We start from the raw sequence: 19,157 nt of genomic DNA, 5'->3' as shown, positions 1-19,157 counted from the left end.
TTTTGGAATAAAAAGTTGTAAGATTTTATATATTGTGACATATTGAGACAAGGAACATCTTACTGTGTAAAGTTGTAAATAATCACACTAATACGTGTTCAAATTCGTGACTATACTACCATAATCATGAATGAAAGCGATTTGAACATCTAGTCGTAATGATGTCATAACGATCGTATGATTGGCTACGATTTGTAGCGAATTTTGCCTTTACTCCAAAAATGAAGGCTTTCACTCATCCAAAATTGTTAAATTAGTATTCTCACAGTTAATTTGAACCTGTTACCCCCCCCCCCCATATCAGAAAATAAGCAAAATACGATCTGTTCCAACATCAGCTCGTGGATCAGTCGTAAGGTGTGCGTTGGCCTTTAGGTATACGGCACAGGACCACCTTTTTGTGCTGTATACAATGTTGTTGGATTTTTTTTATTTATTTTTACTACCATTCCAGTACTCGGTAGAAATAAAGCGAAACACTGCCGAATCATTTTCACATAAACAAACGTGATGCTATTATATACTGTTCTAAAAGTTATGTTTTCATGCTGATATCATATCGCAAAGTCATGAAAACGACATATAAAAAGAGTTGTCGACCATACTATTAAGAAGTGGACTCTTGATATAATTTATGTCCTGTCGACTTGTAATAAACTCATGGGGTCGACAATCATGATAATATCATATCCAACTTGACCGTTAAACTTGCTATCTGACTTAAAGGGGGATCCAGCCTTGGTCATATAATGTTGTATTGGAAAGGAGACAAATAAATAAAACAGAAGGGTATAAGCTTGAAAGAAATCGGATAAGCAATAAGAAAGTTATGGCTGTTTAAAAATTGAGATCCTTAGACTATGTAGATTTCAAATTGGCAACTGTGTAAGCATGGGCGGAAATCCCAGGGGGACAGGGGTGTCGTGTCCCCCCTACTCAAAATAGTAGGGGGGGACACAATATCAAATGTCTCCCCTACTATTTTGGGTCTTTGGTGATGCTAAGAAATATCACTGAAAATGGGAATAAAACGTGCGTTTTGGGACGAGATGACCTATTTTTTTTTTTTTGCTTGTCAAATATATTTTCGTCGAAATGACCTTAAATTTTAGGCAATACACCCTTTTTTTTTGCTTGTCAAATTTTCCAGACCCTTGTGCCCCCTACCTTTTGTGAGAGATTTCCGCCCCTGTGTGTAAGTAAATTATGACAAGGGGCAAGGACATCTTTCCCATAGGCCATGTACTTAATTATCAGAGATTTGTGCCTGGTTTTCCCAGAAGTACCAATTCCCCTGGGGCAGTAATAACCCAGACGGTATATTACTTTATGTCCTCATGAAAGAAAAATAAGATTTGAAGTAAAAAAAAAATTTAAAACCCCACAATATTTTAGCCATTTTATGTATTAGGGTACATCGAAGAATAATCCTTGCCTTCCATCCCTATAACATCACATATGCGGCCAATTTGGTGTCTCCATGGGTAATGTTGCAATATTTACAGCTTTCAAAAAATCATTAATTTCTTATTGTTTATCCGATATTGTTTAAATGTTCATATATTTATTTGTCTGATTTTTCTTTTTCGTCTGGACAAAGTTTTCATTGGGGTTGGATTCCCCTTCAAGTAAAATGGAGGTTTAAAGCTTCGGTGAAAAAGAGTACTTTGGGAAAAGTATACTTGTAGTAGCTTAGATACTGTTTTGAAGAGGCATACAGTTGTTTGAAGTATGCCTGCCAGATTTATCTACCAATAGTAATCCAGAATATGTAAATATTTTGCAATCATCAAGAATACGTAATAAACGAAACCTTTCAACGTGAGCTTAAGCTTCATCGCCCATGATTTCACTGGAATCGTAATATCGAGGAGGACGGGTTTATCCAGTGTGTCTTTTTAGCACGATTGGTATATAGGTTCGTTGAATGTTGAAGATGATAAAAATGATACTTATGGCGATATCAATGATGGTGATGATAATGGTGACAATGATGACGATGATGGTGACGATGATGGGGATGATGATGATATCGATGATGATGGTGACGATGATGGAGATGATGATGGTGATGATTGTGATGATGATGGTGACGATGATGGTGATAATGATGGTGATGACAATGATGGTGATGTTGATGGTGGTGTTGATAATGATGGTGACGAAGATGGATATGAGGATGATGATGATGACAATGATGGTGATGATGATGTCGATGGTGGTAATGATAAGGATGGTGATGATAATGATGATGTCGATGATGATGACGAAGCTGTTGGTGGTGATAATTGTTTGAATGATGGTAGTGACGATGGCGGTGATAATGATTAAGATTTATATAATGCACTTGTAACGACGATGATGATGGTGGTGCAATTGAATTCAGTTTCATTTTGTCCAATGACGGAAATTCGATTTGGGATCTTACATACATAACTAATGAAAAACATTTGGCCAACACCAACACCCCCATGATCGCAATCAACTCCATCGCTACCATCAACAGCCATTTCATTATCACCACTAACAGCAGCGACATTGATGATACTACCAAGCATAATTACCATCACAAATATCAGCATAATCCTCGTGTTCACCAAGTGCTATCATTATCATCACATACACCACCATCACCACCACCGCCACCACCACCACCACCATCATCATCATCGCCACTATCACCACCACCATCACCATCATCACCACCACCACCATCACCACCACCACCATCATCACCACCACCATCACCACCACCACCATCACCATCATCACCACCACCACCATCACCACCACCACCATCACCATAATCACCACCACCACCATCATCACCACCACCACCATCACCATCACCACCACCATCACAATCACCACCACCATCATCACCACCATCATCACCACCACCATCATCACCACCACCATAACAATCACTATCAAAACCATCATTATCACTACAGCAACCACAATTAGAACTACCATCATCATCAGCTGCATTAGCATTACCACCTACCATAAAAACAATCACCCCTATTCATCTTTACCACATGCAATTTACATCATTGTCACAGTTATCATCATCGGTACATTAGAAATATCATCAAACATAATGCAAACCTACATGTACATCACATTATAATACATCATATCATCCTTCATAACCTCATTCAAAAACGTAATCTCACAAATACATGTTAGATGATACATCAATTTAAATATGTACAAATTCATATTTATTTATAAAAATTATGAACAAAGATGGCTTCCAATAAGATACCAATTACATGACAAGAAGCATTCTATATAAAACAAATAAAATCCATGAGCACCCTTATCTTGGTAATTTCTGTTTTGCTTCTACTGGAAACTGCCCCAATTACTGACCTTCTAGACCAACCAGTTCATTCGGAACAAACTTATGTGCTTTACTTTAAAAAAGGAAAACAAAATATACATTGAATCAATTTTTATCTTCAATAGTTAAGAATTGTACAAGCCATTTCATTAAACAGTAAGCACTACACAGTTACTAAAACTCTGTTAATAAATTAAGTGTGATAAAAAAAAGCATGACAAATATTGGTGACGATAATGTTGGTAGAGGGAAGCCACTCAGAATGGATATAAACAGCTGAAATTACCTAGGCTGGGCATTTGCAAACAAGAAATGTGCAGTCTATGCTTGGTCTGAAAAAGTGGCATCCCAGGGCCATCTGCACATGGGAATCAAAATAATTTCAGTATCATGTCAGAAACCTAACATTCAATAACTCCCTGTCACCTAGTATGGATATTCCCTCCCCTGAGATTTACAGGCAAACAAAACGACTCAATGACAGCCCTATCAACCGTGCCCATCACTGTTGCTCTATTAAAGTTTGTTGCTACCAGTAAGAGAACCTGGGGCCTGTTGCAGAAAGAATTCGGGTGCTTAAAAAGCAAGTCAAAACATCACGCACAAGTCCCGAATACGGGTGCTTCGTTGGCTGAAAAATCAAGTTGCGTAAGATTTTTTTAATTGCGTTTGATCGTAACTCTTTCTGCAACCGGTCCCTGGTAGCATAGTGACTGTCGGTCATCATTTGTGTCTCTTTCCTTACATGTGCATGCCATAAAAAATGGGTTTCCATCCATTATTTCACATAGACGTTTCCATTCATTGTTCCACATGTAGGTTGTACATGTAGCAACCGCTTGATTTGGATATCGACAGATCAGCTATAACATTCAATTGTGTCTCTTCCTATTTCAGAATTAAAATACAAGAGGTTCACTCACAGTTTCTCGGAGGTTGAAGCAATTGATTGATTCAAATGGGATATCCACACTACACCTTGAATAGAAGCTCTACTTTTCTTTATAAAATGCAATAAAGGTTTCCATTCAGTGTTTCATGGAGGCTATAGCTTGATTTAAAAAGAACATCGATAGGAGCTCCTAATATCACCTGTAATCGCATCAAAGATTGTAGCAATCGCTTGATTTATGTGGGATATCCTCAGAAGATCTTTAACAGAAGCACTATCCTTCATCCTAACATGCAACGAATCACACATCATCCGCTCAATGTCCTTCAGAAGTTGTTCATTTCGCTTGATTTAAACAGGATATGGACAGGAGACCTTAGAAGATCTTGCCATCAACTGTGATACCCTTTACAATGTATGTCTCTCTTCCTAACATGTGGTCACTATACAAGGTGTCAATCACTGTTGCTCTGAGCTGGTAGTCGTCGTTTCCGGCAAGGCTTGTTGAAGGAACACCTGTTGTCCTAGGTTACCACCTGCTTGGGTCTGGCCAGGAACCTGTTGAATCTGGAAGATCTGTGGGAAGGTGTTAAAGAGAGAAATAGCAGAGATTAGAGTATCGACAAGAACATACAATAAGAACTGAAAAATGAAATATTGAGAAGAGTTTGATAAAAAAAAACACACTCTTGCTATCCCATAGAGCTAACAGTTATCTCATATGGTGCACACTATCCGATTTGTTGCAATCCGAATTTCAAAGAAATTGTAATAACATTTGAGATAAACATTAAAGCCAAGAAAATCGTAGTGATGAGAGTTCAGAATCGTGGTAAGGACTACTGGGGCCTGTTGCATAAAACGTTTTTCCTGAGAAAACTCTGGTAAAAACTGAAAACTAAGGTTAATCTGATTTCTACCACTGACTTTAACACAGGGCAAAAACTGGTAAAAACTGGTAAAAAGTTTTATGCAACGGGCCCCTGAAGTCAAAATTCTAGTCTAGTTCAAGCCTCAAACCCTGTAGGAATAAAAGCAAGTTCAATTTCAAATGGCAGTGACGTCATCAACGGCTGCAATTTGAACTCAAACACAGGGCTTGCCGCAAAGTAAACTTATGATTGTACTATTCCTAACATTATGCTGAACTTCAAATGAAATACATTTAGTTCTTGGAACCTTCACATTTCGTGCAAGATAAGATTTACTAAAACATCCCATCGGATCACATCGCGTAGTGTGCGCTGGGCTTTGGTAGCATTACCTGTCCTCCTGATAGCTGTGTGATGAATTCCTGTCCAGCCGTCTGTTGTTGATTACCAGAGCTGCTTTGTCTGACATACTGCAGCTGATTGCCAGCAAATTGAATCTGAAAAAAGAATCGGAAACACATTAATTGATTACATCATCAGGAGTTACCAATCTTGTGCAACCAAACTACGAATCACAATGGGAAAAAGAGGAATTTCCAATAAAAAAAAAGGAGGAAAAACCTTAAAATCAGACCTGCCAACCTCTGTGGATGAGATACTTTACTCAGTGATCCTCCAAACTATACCAGTACTCTGAATATTGTGCCCCAAATAATAATGTTTGACCAAAATGATGCTTGCAAGGACAAACAAATGTTCATTTGCCAAGCAAATGTCAGATGCCATAGTAATTTGTACAGCATTAGGGGAAACAGGGGACCGTTTTATGAAAGTTGTCAGCACTGACAAGTAGTCTTTCTCCGACAGTTACCACAGTAACAGTCAGAGACCAGTGCCTTTCAGCCAATCAAAACCAATGTTTCACTGAAATTGTCAGCACTAACAATTCAGTCAGTGCTGACAACTTTCATGCAACACCCACCAGATCACATGAATTCAGAACTGGGGTTTATTTTGGCAAGATAAGTCAAATTTGGCACAGCCTATTTTGTTCTCCCTTTTGTTTATAATTCATTTTGATGATGCAAAGATATTATATCATCTAAGTTTGGCATCTTTCTTGCTAAAAACTAGGACAAACAACAAGATGCAAAACAAGATATGGTACTAAACTGAACTTGAATTTGTGCAATCTACTTTACATGCCAGCAGCATAGAATAACTGGCATTCACCATAAAGCACTGCAAACCAATATCCTAATAAGATTTTATACAAATCATGTCCAAAAAAAAAATGTGAGTACCAGCTTCAAATTCATTATGAATGCTTCCATGCAACATTTTACATCGGCTGTTAGCATATTTTCCAAAAATGATGAAGCTGTCTTTGAATGACTTACTATAAATAAAAAATTGTTGTCTTCTTATTTTAACCGTCATGGTGTGCTCCATTTTACCCTGTGTACCATATTTCTCCATTCTCTACCTACACAGCCCATGGAGAATTACACAATCCAGTTGTCCAAAAGAGGTTTCAATTGTAAGATGGTAGAAAATCATGGTTTATGCAGATTTGTGTACATAATTACGCTAATTTCATCACATACACTAAGAAAAGTCCAATTATAAATTGACAAGGGGTGCCTAATTGAAGCACGATAACAGGTGAAACCTGCACAAACCATGGTGTTGTACCATAGTACAATTGATTGAAACTTCTTTTGAAATAAAGCCCAGTGGCCTGTATTCTGAAGTCAGGTTTAATTCAAACTCTGGTTTTGAGTTGTGGTTTAACTATGGAAAGCCAGTTGTTACATAAATTAATTTCTAACACTAGAGGGTCAATGTATCAGTTCATTTGACTACCAAAACATTAACCGCCTGAGAAGAATAAGTATGACAGTTGTCTTTACCATTAAAGAATTAGTAAAGAGCACAGTAAACATGCGAAGCAATCACTGTACACAATATTTTGAAATGTTTGGCTTCCCATAATTTTAGCACAGAATCAGACCATGGTCTAAGTTAACCCTAAATAGACTGGGCTATTTCGACGCCTAAGAAGACTGGGGGGGGGGCTGATTCAGCCCCCCCCCCTATGATCTCAGCCGTCGATCGCGCTATTGCGACAAAAATTGGCACACGCGTTACCAATGGCATTATCTACAAAACTATAACATCAAATTCTGCAAAAAATCTCATGTCTCATTAATTATGCTAATTTATGCGTAAAATCATAAGTTTGCTCTAATTAATAAAATAATGCCCCTGAAATGCTAATTTTTGTTTCACATACTCTAGATAGGCATCTGATCAAATTGATTTTTAAAAAATTTCAAAATCACATTTATTTTCTCATGTATTCTATTGTTTTCTAAATTTCTTATGTATTTCTTTGTTTTTTGACTTTTTGTTTTTTATTGTTTTTTCAATGGAAATTGTCGGGGACTTTATTTAGACCATAAAAAAGATAAAATTAATTGATTTTAAGCAGTAAAAGGAAAAATAATGATGCATTTGTGAATATTGGCTAAGAACACTATTTGCATTGGATTTGTACACAAATTCACGTTTTTGAGTAATGTTGGGTCTGCATGCACTTACGAAATGTTGCGTAATTTTGAAACCGCGTACCCGGGGATCACAATTTTGGTCTCAAAAGTTACGTGAGACTTGAAAGTAAAAAGTCAGCGAGCGACGCGGTCAAAAAATTTTGCGCGGCGGATTTATCGCGAAAAATGTCGAGGGGGGGCTGAATCAGCCCCCCCAGTCTTTTTAGGGTTAAACCCGACTTGAGAATACAGGCCAGTGAGTTTGTGGTGCTTACCTGTTGATTATCCCCACTGGCATTAGCCACCACCTGCTGTAAATTGGTACCCGCTGGTAGCTGGATAGGGATGACCTGACCTTGTGAGTTTATCAAGGTCGTTTGACCATCCGAACCTGTCTGGATCTGTAAGAAAGAGGTATTCCGTAAATGGGCTGATCAATGCATAGCATCATTTCCAGTATGAACAATTATGTTTTAGAAAACATGTTTCTTCAAAATAATACCATCAATGAAAACTACATGATTGGGTACATTTAAATAAGATCATCTTCAATTGAATGAAGTAGATGGCAATGATTTTCTGCTAACCAGTAAATAAAAATGAGAAATCAGATTTGGTTATGTACTTTTGTTTGAAAATTCATTGACAATACCTTTGCAATACGGAATCCATGTTTTGGTTATGTACAGTTCTATAACAAAATTCAATTTCAGATCCAGTTTGAAATGGAATTACAGGTTCGCAAAAATGAAGAGGCTTTTTTTTCAAATGTAAAATCACTGTCCCTAATGGAGTACAAATCAATGCTCTAGAAAGTTTACATATTCACAGTGACACCTGAATGCTCTGATCAGACAAAGTGTAGGAGGAACAAGACATTGGGTGGAAACAATGGTTTGACCCCCTAACTCTTTGACCATTTAGAAAATTCTGGCAATGCTGTGTACACGTGAGGGCCTACAACCTTGAGGATTGCATACAGTGTATGCTGAAAGCCTTGATCCATGTCAAACAATCAAACATGGGAAAAGGGGAAGAGGGAATGTACATGTAATCAAGCTTTTCTGCTTAAAATTTGTACCGTAATGAAATTGACATGGAACATACGGCAAATAAACCCATAAACGCTTTCCCCTCCACAGTTAACACTTTGCCATCGCAGGCCTCCGAGGGGGAAGGCTCAGGGAACAGGACCTGAAGCTATTAATAAACCCGGTGGGGTGGTAGCCCTTATCGGTACCGACATTGATGGTACCGGTGTGGTACCATCAGACTCACCTGCTGCAAAGACTGAAGCAGTTGCTGCTGCTGCTGGGTACCACTAGTCCCAGATTGGTTACCACCAACGGTGATAAACTGTAGTGGTAATGGGTTAAAAGGAGCGTGGTATGCGTACAGACGGTGCATGGTGGAGAAAGCAAGGGGGTATGAGATACGTGTACATGGAAGAAAGTGCAGGACAGGATTGAGGTATGAATGGCATGGAGGGTACATTTTGATAATGAGGGTGCAAGGGAGGGTTGGAGGGTGCATGATGAGATAGAATATGGTATTTGGTTAATGGAGGTCACATGGTGTGGCATGGAGTGTGCATGTTGTAGCATGGAAGGTGAATGGTGTCGTATGGAGGGTGCATGGTGAAGTATGGAGGTTGCATGGTGAGGTATGGAGGGTGCATAGTGGGGCAGTGAATGGTACCAAGGGGTATTAAGAATGCACATTGAGGTAGCAAGTGTATATGATTGGTACAGGGGATGCATGGTGAGTAATTGAAGGTGTATGATCAAGTAATTGAAGGTGTATGATAAGGTACAAAGGGTGCATGGTGGGCAAGGAAAGTGAATGGATGGAAAGCGAGAAATCAAAGGGTACACGGTACCATGGTACACCGTACCATCGGTGAAGGAACAGTTTACAACAGTTAAACACATACATGGAAGGAACCCATATGGACAACCCAAAGCAATGCATCACAAAGAACAATAAATAATTATTAAACAAAATAAAGTTTGAAGAAAACAAAGCAGGTGTCAATGTCAAATGAATTCAACCAAGGAAAAGGTAGCAAAGTGAGATTTATTGGCACAAATCAAAGAATACAATGCAAAGAGTAGAGCAGCAGGGACAAAGAGTCATGGATAATGAAATTTATATACCATAAAGCATTAAGTGGAAAGACCAGACAGTAAGGAAGGACAGGGAGTGGGTTAATGCAATCCAATCCATATTCATGTACATGTAATGTATGCACATTAAGAGTCGGGAATGCGATGAATTAAACAGGAAAAAGCAGCAGGATATATAGGGTGGACAAGGTTTAGAAAGGAAAATGAGAAAATGAATTAGGATGAGAGACTATTGACATACCACATTCCCCTATAAAACTTTCATGGCCAAAAGGTAATCTTCAATGTAATTTTTTGAAGAAAAAAAACATCATGGTCTGAAAGAACCCCCAAATGAGCAGACAAAATGATTGTTTGAATGAGCCCTTACTGATGGTTTGTAACATGTCCATATGAAATAAAAAGGATTTGTGATAAAATGAACTGAATCAATGTAAACTGTGACCACCTTAACCTTAAAAGGACAGGTGGGGGGGGGCATGATGCCAATCCCCCCCTGCTTCTGGCGATACGATAAGAGAGACAAAAACTTTTGTGAGATTGTGTGTAGGAGTCCTAAAAACAACCGAGAAAGAAATAATATCTTTTATTTCTTTTATTATCTCTATATTTTTTTCTTTCATTTTGACTTCATTCTACCAACCCCTACTATCCTTTTGAGGACTAAACCCCACACTAAATCCAAACCACCTGTACAGGAACATTGTTAGCGCTAACAGGCACCCTACTACAACCGGTAATGCGGCAGCGATGCCTGCAATACATTACTTATACATTAAAGGGGAATCCAACCCAAATAAAAACTTGTTTTTATAAGGAAAAGAATAATCAGCCAAGTTAATAGGTGAAAATCTGAACAATATTCGACAAGCAACAAGAACGTTATGAATTTTTAAAAGTTGTAAATATTGGTAATCACTATACCCATGGAGACTTCAAATTGGCCGCATATGGGATGTCATAGTGATGTAAGGCAAGGACTACTCTTCCATGTACTCCAATACATATTATGGCTAAAATGTCATTTTTCCCAAAAGTTTTATTTCAAATTATATTTTTCTTTCATGAGGACATACTACAATATACTACCTGGGTTATATTTAGATTACTGCCCCAGGGGAATGTGTACTTAGGAGAAAACCACAAATCCCTGATAACAAAGTACATGGCCTATGGGAAAGTTGTCCTTGCCCCTTGTCATAATTTACTTACACAGTTGCCAATTTGAAATCTACATAGTATTAGTGATCTCAATTTTAAAGCAGCTATAATTTTCTCATTGCTTGTCCGATTTCTTTCAAACTTTCACCATTCTGTTTAATTTATTTTTCTCCTTCCCAACATAACATTTTATGGCCAAGGCTGGATTCCCCTTTAAATAAATGTTTTTGACTTCATAATCCGCAAGATGTGCCTGGACTTATTGTCAGCCCTCTGTTAGGCTAACAACATTTCTGTGGGGGCCGGCACTGAACATTCAATAAAATACATGTTTTGTGAGGTCAAAGATGGTATCATAAGAGAGAAAATGTAGTGATGTTGATAGGGTGATCATGTGCTAAAGTGCTTGAATGTGAAAGTCGGTAGAACCTCACATAGAGGATGTTCACTGGGACCTTTTCTCAGATCCAAAAACTACATGTTCATGTAATTCTTGTACCATACAAAAGTCGAATTGAGACTGCATTGTATATACAAAGACACACAGGGTGGTATCCTGATAATTAAACCTAGGTTTGACCATAGTCCAAACTAGAAATTTAAACATTTCTATGGAATGCCAGGCTTCATAATATTTCTTCCATATGCGTGGCAATTATTATAAGTGAAATTCATAATATTTTTGTATTTTCCTACTCTTCCCATTTCACAAATCAATAAATTTTTATACAACTTTTTGCAGCAGGAAATTTATAATTTTGAACTGGTGAATTAGGTGGACAACTGGCTTTCCATAAAAGTGTGGTTTTAGTTATCCCAGGTTTAAGTAAAAAATGCCTATTAGAATACCGCCCAATGAGAGCAACGAGCTCTGGAAGGCAACATTAAAATCAAGAGCTAAAGGTCACCTGAACTTGTGGTTGAGTTGTAGCGAGCTGACCAGCTGAGGTGTTAGCAGCACTGACCACAGTAGCAGCAGCAGCGGTGTTCTGGACTTGCACGGTACTTGACCCTTGGTTCTGACCCTGCTGAGGAACGCTGAAATAATACTGGACTTGATCGGCCGGTATGGCCGTCTGCTGCAGCTGACCCTCCTGTATACACAAAACAGCATTTAATAGGAGAATCAGTATAAGAAATCAATGCATCAGGATAAGTAATGTGTGGGACTACAATGTGGCAGTCCCACATGTAGATTTCTATGTAGTTGATCAAGCATGACATTGACTGCAAACTATCTTTCAGAGTCAAGAAAGAAGGGAATATTCTTCATTTTCTAGATGGTTTCCAACTAAAATCAAAACAATTTCAAGGAAATATGGAAAATACATGCCAACAGCATGGATGTAAAGATGTGAAATTTCAGCAACGTTTGGGGAAGATTTTTATTATCTTTTTTAAACCCTGCCAGTAAGACCAACTGCCAGTTTATCAATATCTTTATATGTTTTTTCAAAATAAATGTAATGACTAAGGCCCGGTGGGTGTTTCATAAAGCTGTTCATAAAGTTACAAACGACTTTACACACGACTGGAACCTGTTCTCAGGTCATAAATAAATTACATAGGGATATCACATAGCACAAGAAAGGATAACCAGTCGTGAGTAAAGTCATTCGTATCTTACGAACAGCTTTATGAAACACCCACCAGCTCTGGAAAATATGATTCTGTTGTGGGCAACATATCTGAAATTCCCAATGTTAACAAATAATTGCTTACCGATCTCTTAGGTGGTTTGAGCTCATCTCTTGGTACAATATCAATCAAGAAATCAAACTGATCATACTTGGTGATTGCCATGGCGATATCATTCCTCTGGTGATAGAAACACATAGAGTTATTGATTTGTAACAAATTGAGCATGTTCAAAATAATGTATCTGGTACACCACACTGCCTGGTTTTAACATGTTATGCATAATTTTGTACATGTACGTCATACAATAAATTGCTCAGAAACATAACTTGACTACAAACATAACACAAATTGTTTTTGTTTATGATTATCTATAGGGTTTTATATCATTTATATGTGATATATGTAGGGGGGTTATCGTTGAGAAGATTCTGTCGAAATCATGCTAAAAATATCGTATTGATATCGATAACTATTGACAAAAGAACATAGTCTGCCACTACCAAGAACGCTTTAAAATCTGCATTCATCGAATATAAATGGTTAAATAATAGTGAAGTGGGGGTGAGATCATGTTTTGTGGCTAGTATTTTGTTGAGATTTTGGAGTAATTTCTCTTGCTGTTCTTTGCAGTTTGAGGAAAATTACATTTTCCTTGATTTTCCGCTTGAAAAGCCACTTTTCGAAGGGCTGTTACTGTGAAATCGCGGAAAATCACTGTGTCCCTACACAATAGTGGGTATTATTGACAACAAGAGAAAGGTTATCGATATCGCTAGTGGCGAAATCAAGCGATTATTGACAGGACTAGAGATAAAGACGTTATCGATATATGTGATATGAATGGATGAAACACATGGGGTCATGTGACAAACCTGAAGTGTTCTTCTTTTATTCTCTTCTGTATGAAGCCACGCTCTGAGTGAGAGTTCTGTAATGAAGATTTCAGCAGCCTTGGCAAATAACACCGGGGCTTCAGCACTTATCATCTGTACAATGGATAGTAACAGAAATACAATATTTAATGATTAATGACTTTGAAAGATTAATGACATTGAATGACAAGTAACATATATACTTACCATATAAGGGGAAGAAGTTTAATTTAATTTATCAGTACTTGTTGGACTCGATTTCCAGGAAAATTATCAGATCCTATGTGAATGAGATTCTCATTGATTCAATGTTTCAATAAAAAGTACTTTGAAAATGAAATGACAAATAAATTTGATGAACAAAACAATACTTTGAATCAATCTCAGGCATATTTTATGTGAGCATGCATAATTTCCGAAATAATTTATGATCAATTACAGCTGATGCAGGAAATAGACTAAGCTGAATTGGACAAACTGACCAGACTTAGACTATTATCAAAGAAATCAGATGAACCCTTTTGAAGAATTTCATTCAAAATTATATTCCACATTTGATCCATAACATCTTTAAAAAAGAAACCAACTTAGAGAATCACTGTTTGTTTAATAATTATAATAATAATAGGCATTTATATAGCGCCATCTATCTAGAAATATTCTATTCCAGAGCGCACAAGAAAAGAAAGAATGAGAGAGTTTGGATGAGTGTCAAAGTGCCAATAACTAATACTCTTAAAAAAAGATAAGACTTCAGTTAAGATTTGAAGGTCTCCAGCGATCAAGGTATAATTCTTAAATTATTCCAAAGAGAAGGTGCTGAGGCAGAGAAAGCTCGCGCACCATATGTTTACCCCTGCCCCCCCCATAACATGACACAATCTACGCCTTGCACACTCTGCAGAATGGATTTGGCGTATTTTTAATACAAATCCCATTTACTATTATCAAAACAACAAAACCGTCAATCATTTTCCAACCCCGCTCCACCCTGCACGACTATACCCTTACCCCCTACAAAAAGATATCATATCATAAAATTTAAGGGATAGGTGTCCTGGGGGCTGTTTCATAAAGCTGTTTGTATTAAGAGTGACTTTAAGAACGAATGGTGAACCATTCTTACGCACTAAACCATCGCCAATCAATATACCACTTACCGCAAGAAGGGATCACCAGTCGTTCTTAAAGTCGCTCTTAAACTTATGAACAGCGTTATGAAACACCCATCTCTACCAATACTAATCATTACATAGAGCCAATTATTTCACAAATATATACCTTGACATCTTCATCTAGCTTCATAATCTTCTTGATTCTGGCTAACGGAAGCTCCTGCGCTTTCTTGAAATCACTCTGTCGAAAAAAGTATTACAGATGAAAAAAACTCATTAACATCTAGGAGTAATATTTGAAGAACATGGCCATGACATCAATCACAGAGATTATGATGTAATAACTTAATTATTCAATGAAAGCACATGAGGCATAAATTCATATGATAAAAATTGTCAACAATTTGAGCACTATGGAATACATGTGCAGAGTTTGTTGTATCAGATCTGAAAGACGTTTCAGATAATGCTACACTGAAAACTTTTGATCCAATATTATAGCAAGACCCCAACCACCAACCAGAGAGACTGGCAGGGGTCAATCTCCCATTAACACTAGCTTATAATCTAGGCACATGTGCAGCTATATCTTTTGCTGTCACTCGAAACGTAAGCAATACGTCCGGTGTGGAGGCCTATGAGCAGTGAAGCAGCAACCGCCTACACAAGTGAAGTCCCATCTTTTTTTAGTTAGTGTTTTCTTTTAACCAGGATTCAGTGCAGGATTTTTTGTATGAAAGTATGCAATCATACCTTCATAAATAAAAAGAAAACAGCTTCTAAAAGCAAGACAGGAATGTGTCCGCAGTGGTTGCTACACTGTATGTGCATCAGACGTATCATTCACGTTTTCTGTAACCGCATCAGACTGGTAAAAGCAAAAATAACAACTGCCAAAAGTATAGGCTACCATAGAAACTACAGCTTTATGGTTAAAGATGGTATCTTACATTCTTCAAGTTCCTGATGGTTTCCATCTGTCTCTCCCAGAACTGTTCATGATGCATCTGAGATTCAGTTTGGTTGCTGCCTGTTGGACCGTCTGAGGAATCCATAACTCTAGATGGGGAAAATAAAACAATCTCATACAAATCCTTGTAATAAGTCCAAGTCATGAATAATTTGTTGGTGTTGATTTGTTGTCAATAGAAATCAAAATTATGAAGCGCCTTAAAAGAGTTTCAAATATTGAGCCCAATGCCAAAGATAAATTTGGAAAGAGAAAATATAAATGAAACAGAAAGGTGAAAGTTTGAAACAAAAAAGAAATTAATGTTTGTCATATGAGATTACCAAGTTCTTCCAATTGGCAATTTGATGAGTACCGGTAGATTGTGAATAAATATAATTGGTAACTAAATGAAGAGATTACCAAGTTCTTCCAATTGGCAATTTGATGAGTACCAGTAGATTGTGAATAAATATAATTGGTTACTAAATAAATAAAAAATAACACAGGTCATAATAATTCAATAATTATTATTTGACTATTATAAAAAAGGACTTTATACATACATCAGAGAAACAATCACTTTCATACAATGAAATGTGAGAGTGGTAAATAGGTCATGTCCGGGGATCATAAGTGGAATTTAACACTGATGTTACCCGGAGGCATGCGGCGTATCTAGCATCAGATCCTACAAAGCATATCATGGGCCTAATTGCCTATGCATGGGCCCATACATTTATTTGCCATACAGTAGGCCAACATGTGCTGGATTAGACCAAAAGCTTCGGTCTCTGTTATGTTGGTTGTTCAGCTTAACTCCGTTGGCTTCACTCACCAAATACAGAGACCGAAGTTCTAGCGCGATCTGTACAGGGGACTCAATGGCCATATGTTTATGTACTACATGTAAGTTCGGATAAAACAGGGAGGTGAAGTTGCCCGACAGCCAAGGTAGGTCACTGTTTTTGGTTCCTTTTAACTTGATTTTTTCCCCGTTTTGGGGCAATTAATGCCAAGAGGGATTAATGTGCATTTCGGACGCATTTATTTTCAAAAGTTTTATTCATTAAAGACAAAAATTGAAAAGCCCGACGGGGGATTTTGCATATTAAGTCCCCTAATAGTGGCTGCACGATAGCGAGCCATCTGTATACGAGGAGAAATTTAAAAAAATTAAAAAATTAAAAAAACTCCTTGAAACGGATGGCTGTCTAGTGCTGGATATGCTAGTGATGCACACTCACACATGCCACTCCCATGACCTAAATCATTTTCTTACAATATTGCACATTGAAAAATGGGAATGAAAGGGAAGGGGGGGGGGGGGTCAAAGAAGATGTATTTACTATTGGGAATATCAAAAAAATATTATGACTGCAAAAATGTAGAAATAAATGTATAACATCACCTCGGCACTGATCAGTGATATAGGTTCTACATTCATTGCATTATTGAGCTACATAGACCTACATTGTACAAGTATACTTCATAAAGACCACTTGTTCACTGCTACCACCCTGCCTGTGGGGAATCTACAGGTAGGACTATTGTCCAGAGCAGACACTTTAAAAAGTCATTAAAATATCACTTTTGTGACCAAAATTACTAATTTCCATACAGTTGCAATTTATTTTTCATTAGTAACTTGGGAATAATTTTTGTATTCACCAGAGCGCTCAAAAACTTAAAATTTGGGCATATTTTTGTGTACGCCCTCTATTGGTGGAAAGTAATATGGCAAGAAAATTTTCATTTTTTGATCTCAATTTTTAATTAAGAAAAAAATGATTTAAAGTATCAAATTTAAATAAGAGCCAAGTTGTATAAATGATAGGTGTAATGGAAACTGTCAGTGTAAAAACATCAATCATTTGCCCCAAACAAAAAGAGAAAGTTAGCCAAACATTGCTACCTTTATTTTGCCACACATGGAGATATAACTGAGAACAATAACCTTGTTCATTGAATGAGTGATAAAGACATGCCTTGCTGTTGTATGCATATATATACAAATAATCAATCTTAATAAATAAGAAATAATAACAATCAAATTGAAAATAATATATGGGCCCTAAATAATTATAAAAAGAAATGTACAATTAATTTTTTTATTTTCATATTGAAATGTTTCAGTAGCTTTTATACAGACTGCAGTTTATTAAAAATATGTTATTGCAATATTGAAACGGACCCTTCAAGCTGATCTGATTCTGAATTATCTTGTGTGTGTTCATTAATTTTTTTATTCACAATCCTTATATAGATCTACCTAACTTAAGTTCCAGGCTAAAGTTAGATCTAACGTGGTGTTTATCCGGGATTATAATATTTTTTTAGACCATTTTTTTTAGTTAAGAAAAAAATAATCAGAAATTCTACTGCCCAAAATGACAATAATGAACAATGCCAAACAATGTAGAAAGGGCAAAGGTTTTGATATCCAATGCTCTCCTTGCTCAAACAAGCATCACAAACAATATTAACAAAGGAGAATAAAAAAACTCAAATCTTAAGTTCAGTCCCACACATACGTCTGGATGTATGTAAATGACACACATTTTAATTCATCACTCTTTTGTCAATGTCACGTCAGTAGCCTATGGTCGGAATGGAATCCCTGAAGTGGAAACATCATCTACAATTTTGGCCAATAATCAGATGTATCTGAATAAAACATCCCCTTATCCTAAATCTGTAGATATAGCGTAACATTTTGGGGGTCCATTGACACCTTTGTGAGGTCACATAACGTGTGATTTGCCCAAAGTTGGCATCGGAGAAATGGGGAATTTTCAATGGCTGTTGGCCGAGCAAGCGAGAGCCAATGACCATATGCATTGACAGCCGTTGCACGGACCGCCAACCAATCACGCTATGCCAATACACCGCACAGACAAAATCGACTTACGATTGGGCTACTTACAAAGCACGACAGGTCGGCGATAAAAAGAGAGGAAAATACAAAATTACTAACTTTACAAGCTACAACTAAATATTATTCATCACCTAGTGCAAGGATATTCACAATTAGATCTTACCATACAAGAAAAATGACCCTAAAAAGACAAATTCGTAGTCGAGTCGCGTCAAGGGCTAGCCGATGTGGAATGCGATGATACCCGATAATTGTGTGTATACGGTACTTTACATGTACATGTATGATGTGTCTTGTACACATCGTGCATGCTTGTGACATGCAAACGTAAAACACACACACAAAAAAACAAACTAGCGGCACTGCTCAAAGCTGAAGGGGGGTGGACTTTTTTTCTTAGCCCTAAAAGGGATGGGCCATTTGAGATGTATTGGGTACGGGCCCGGGGGGGGGGGGTGATAGCCCCCATTCTGATCTCGGCGTATGATCGCACCTAAATTTGGCTCGCACTTCTTTGATACAAGCCATGCAGTGTATCAAAGAAGTGCATGGCTTGTATCAAAGAAGTGCGATACAAGCCATGCAGTGTAGGCCTAAATAAAAAAAATAATCATTTTTTTTCGTAATTATGTATGAAATGTGCTGATTTGTTAGTGAAAAACGCTTTTTGATGTCATCTTTCTAATCCTATCTAGGCCTACTGGTTTTCACTAAGTAAAAAAAAATCGTTTTGTATTTCCTTTTTTTTCT

The 19,157-nt window shown here is 37.3% G+C and overlaps 1 protein-coding gene across 2 annotated transcripts; it reads right to left on the bottom strand.

The window, feature by feature from the left end:
• Positions 1-3,204: 3,204 nt before the first annotated feature.
• LOC121430749 (nuclear transcription factor Y subunit gamma-like) lies at positions 3,205-18,687 on the bottom strand. Of its 2 annotated transcripts, XM_041628131.1 has the most exons (10): positions 18,571-18,687; positions 15,531-15,639; positions 14,747-14,821; positions 13,466-13,579; positions 12,675-12,770; positions 11,861-12,046; positions 8,944-9,021; positions 7,941-8,066; positions 5,506-5,610; positions 3,205-4,817 (listed from the first exon to the last, which is right to left on the bottom strand). In XM_041628131.1, the coding sequence occupies exons 2-10, from the start codon at positions 15,633-15,635 to the stop codon at positions 4,701-4,703; spliced, it is 1,002 nt and encodes a 333-aa protein (XP_041484065.1). In that variant the 5' UTR covers positions 15,636-15,639; positions 18,571-18,687; the 3' UTR covers positions 3,205-4,700. The 2 variants fall into 2 exon arrangements, with proteins under 2 accessions (XP_041484065.1, XP_041484066.1); XM_041628132.1 differs by lacking the exon at positions 8,944-9,021 and having other exon boundaries at positions 18,571-18,684.
• Between the last annotated feature and the right edge of the window lie 470 nt (positions 18,688-19,157).

This window comes from Lytechinus variegatus, chromosome 17 (assembly GCF_018143015.1).
Source record: "Lytechinus variegatus isolate NC3 chromosome 17, Lvar_3.0, whole genome shotgun sequence".
Taxonomy (NCBI): domain Eukaryota; kingdom Metazoa; phylum Echinodermata; class Echinoidea; order Temnopleuroida; family Toxopneustidae; genus Lytechinus; species Lytechinus variegatus.
The sequence above is the reverse complement of the archived record's forward strand: the minus strand, read 5'-3'. Positions and strand labels throughout refer to the sequence as shown.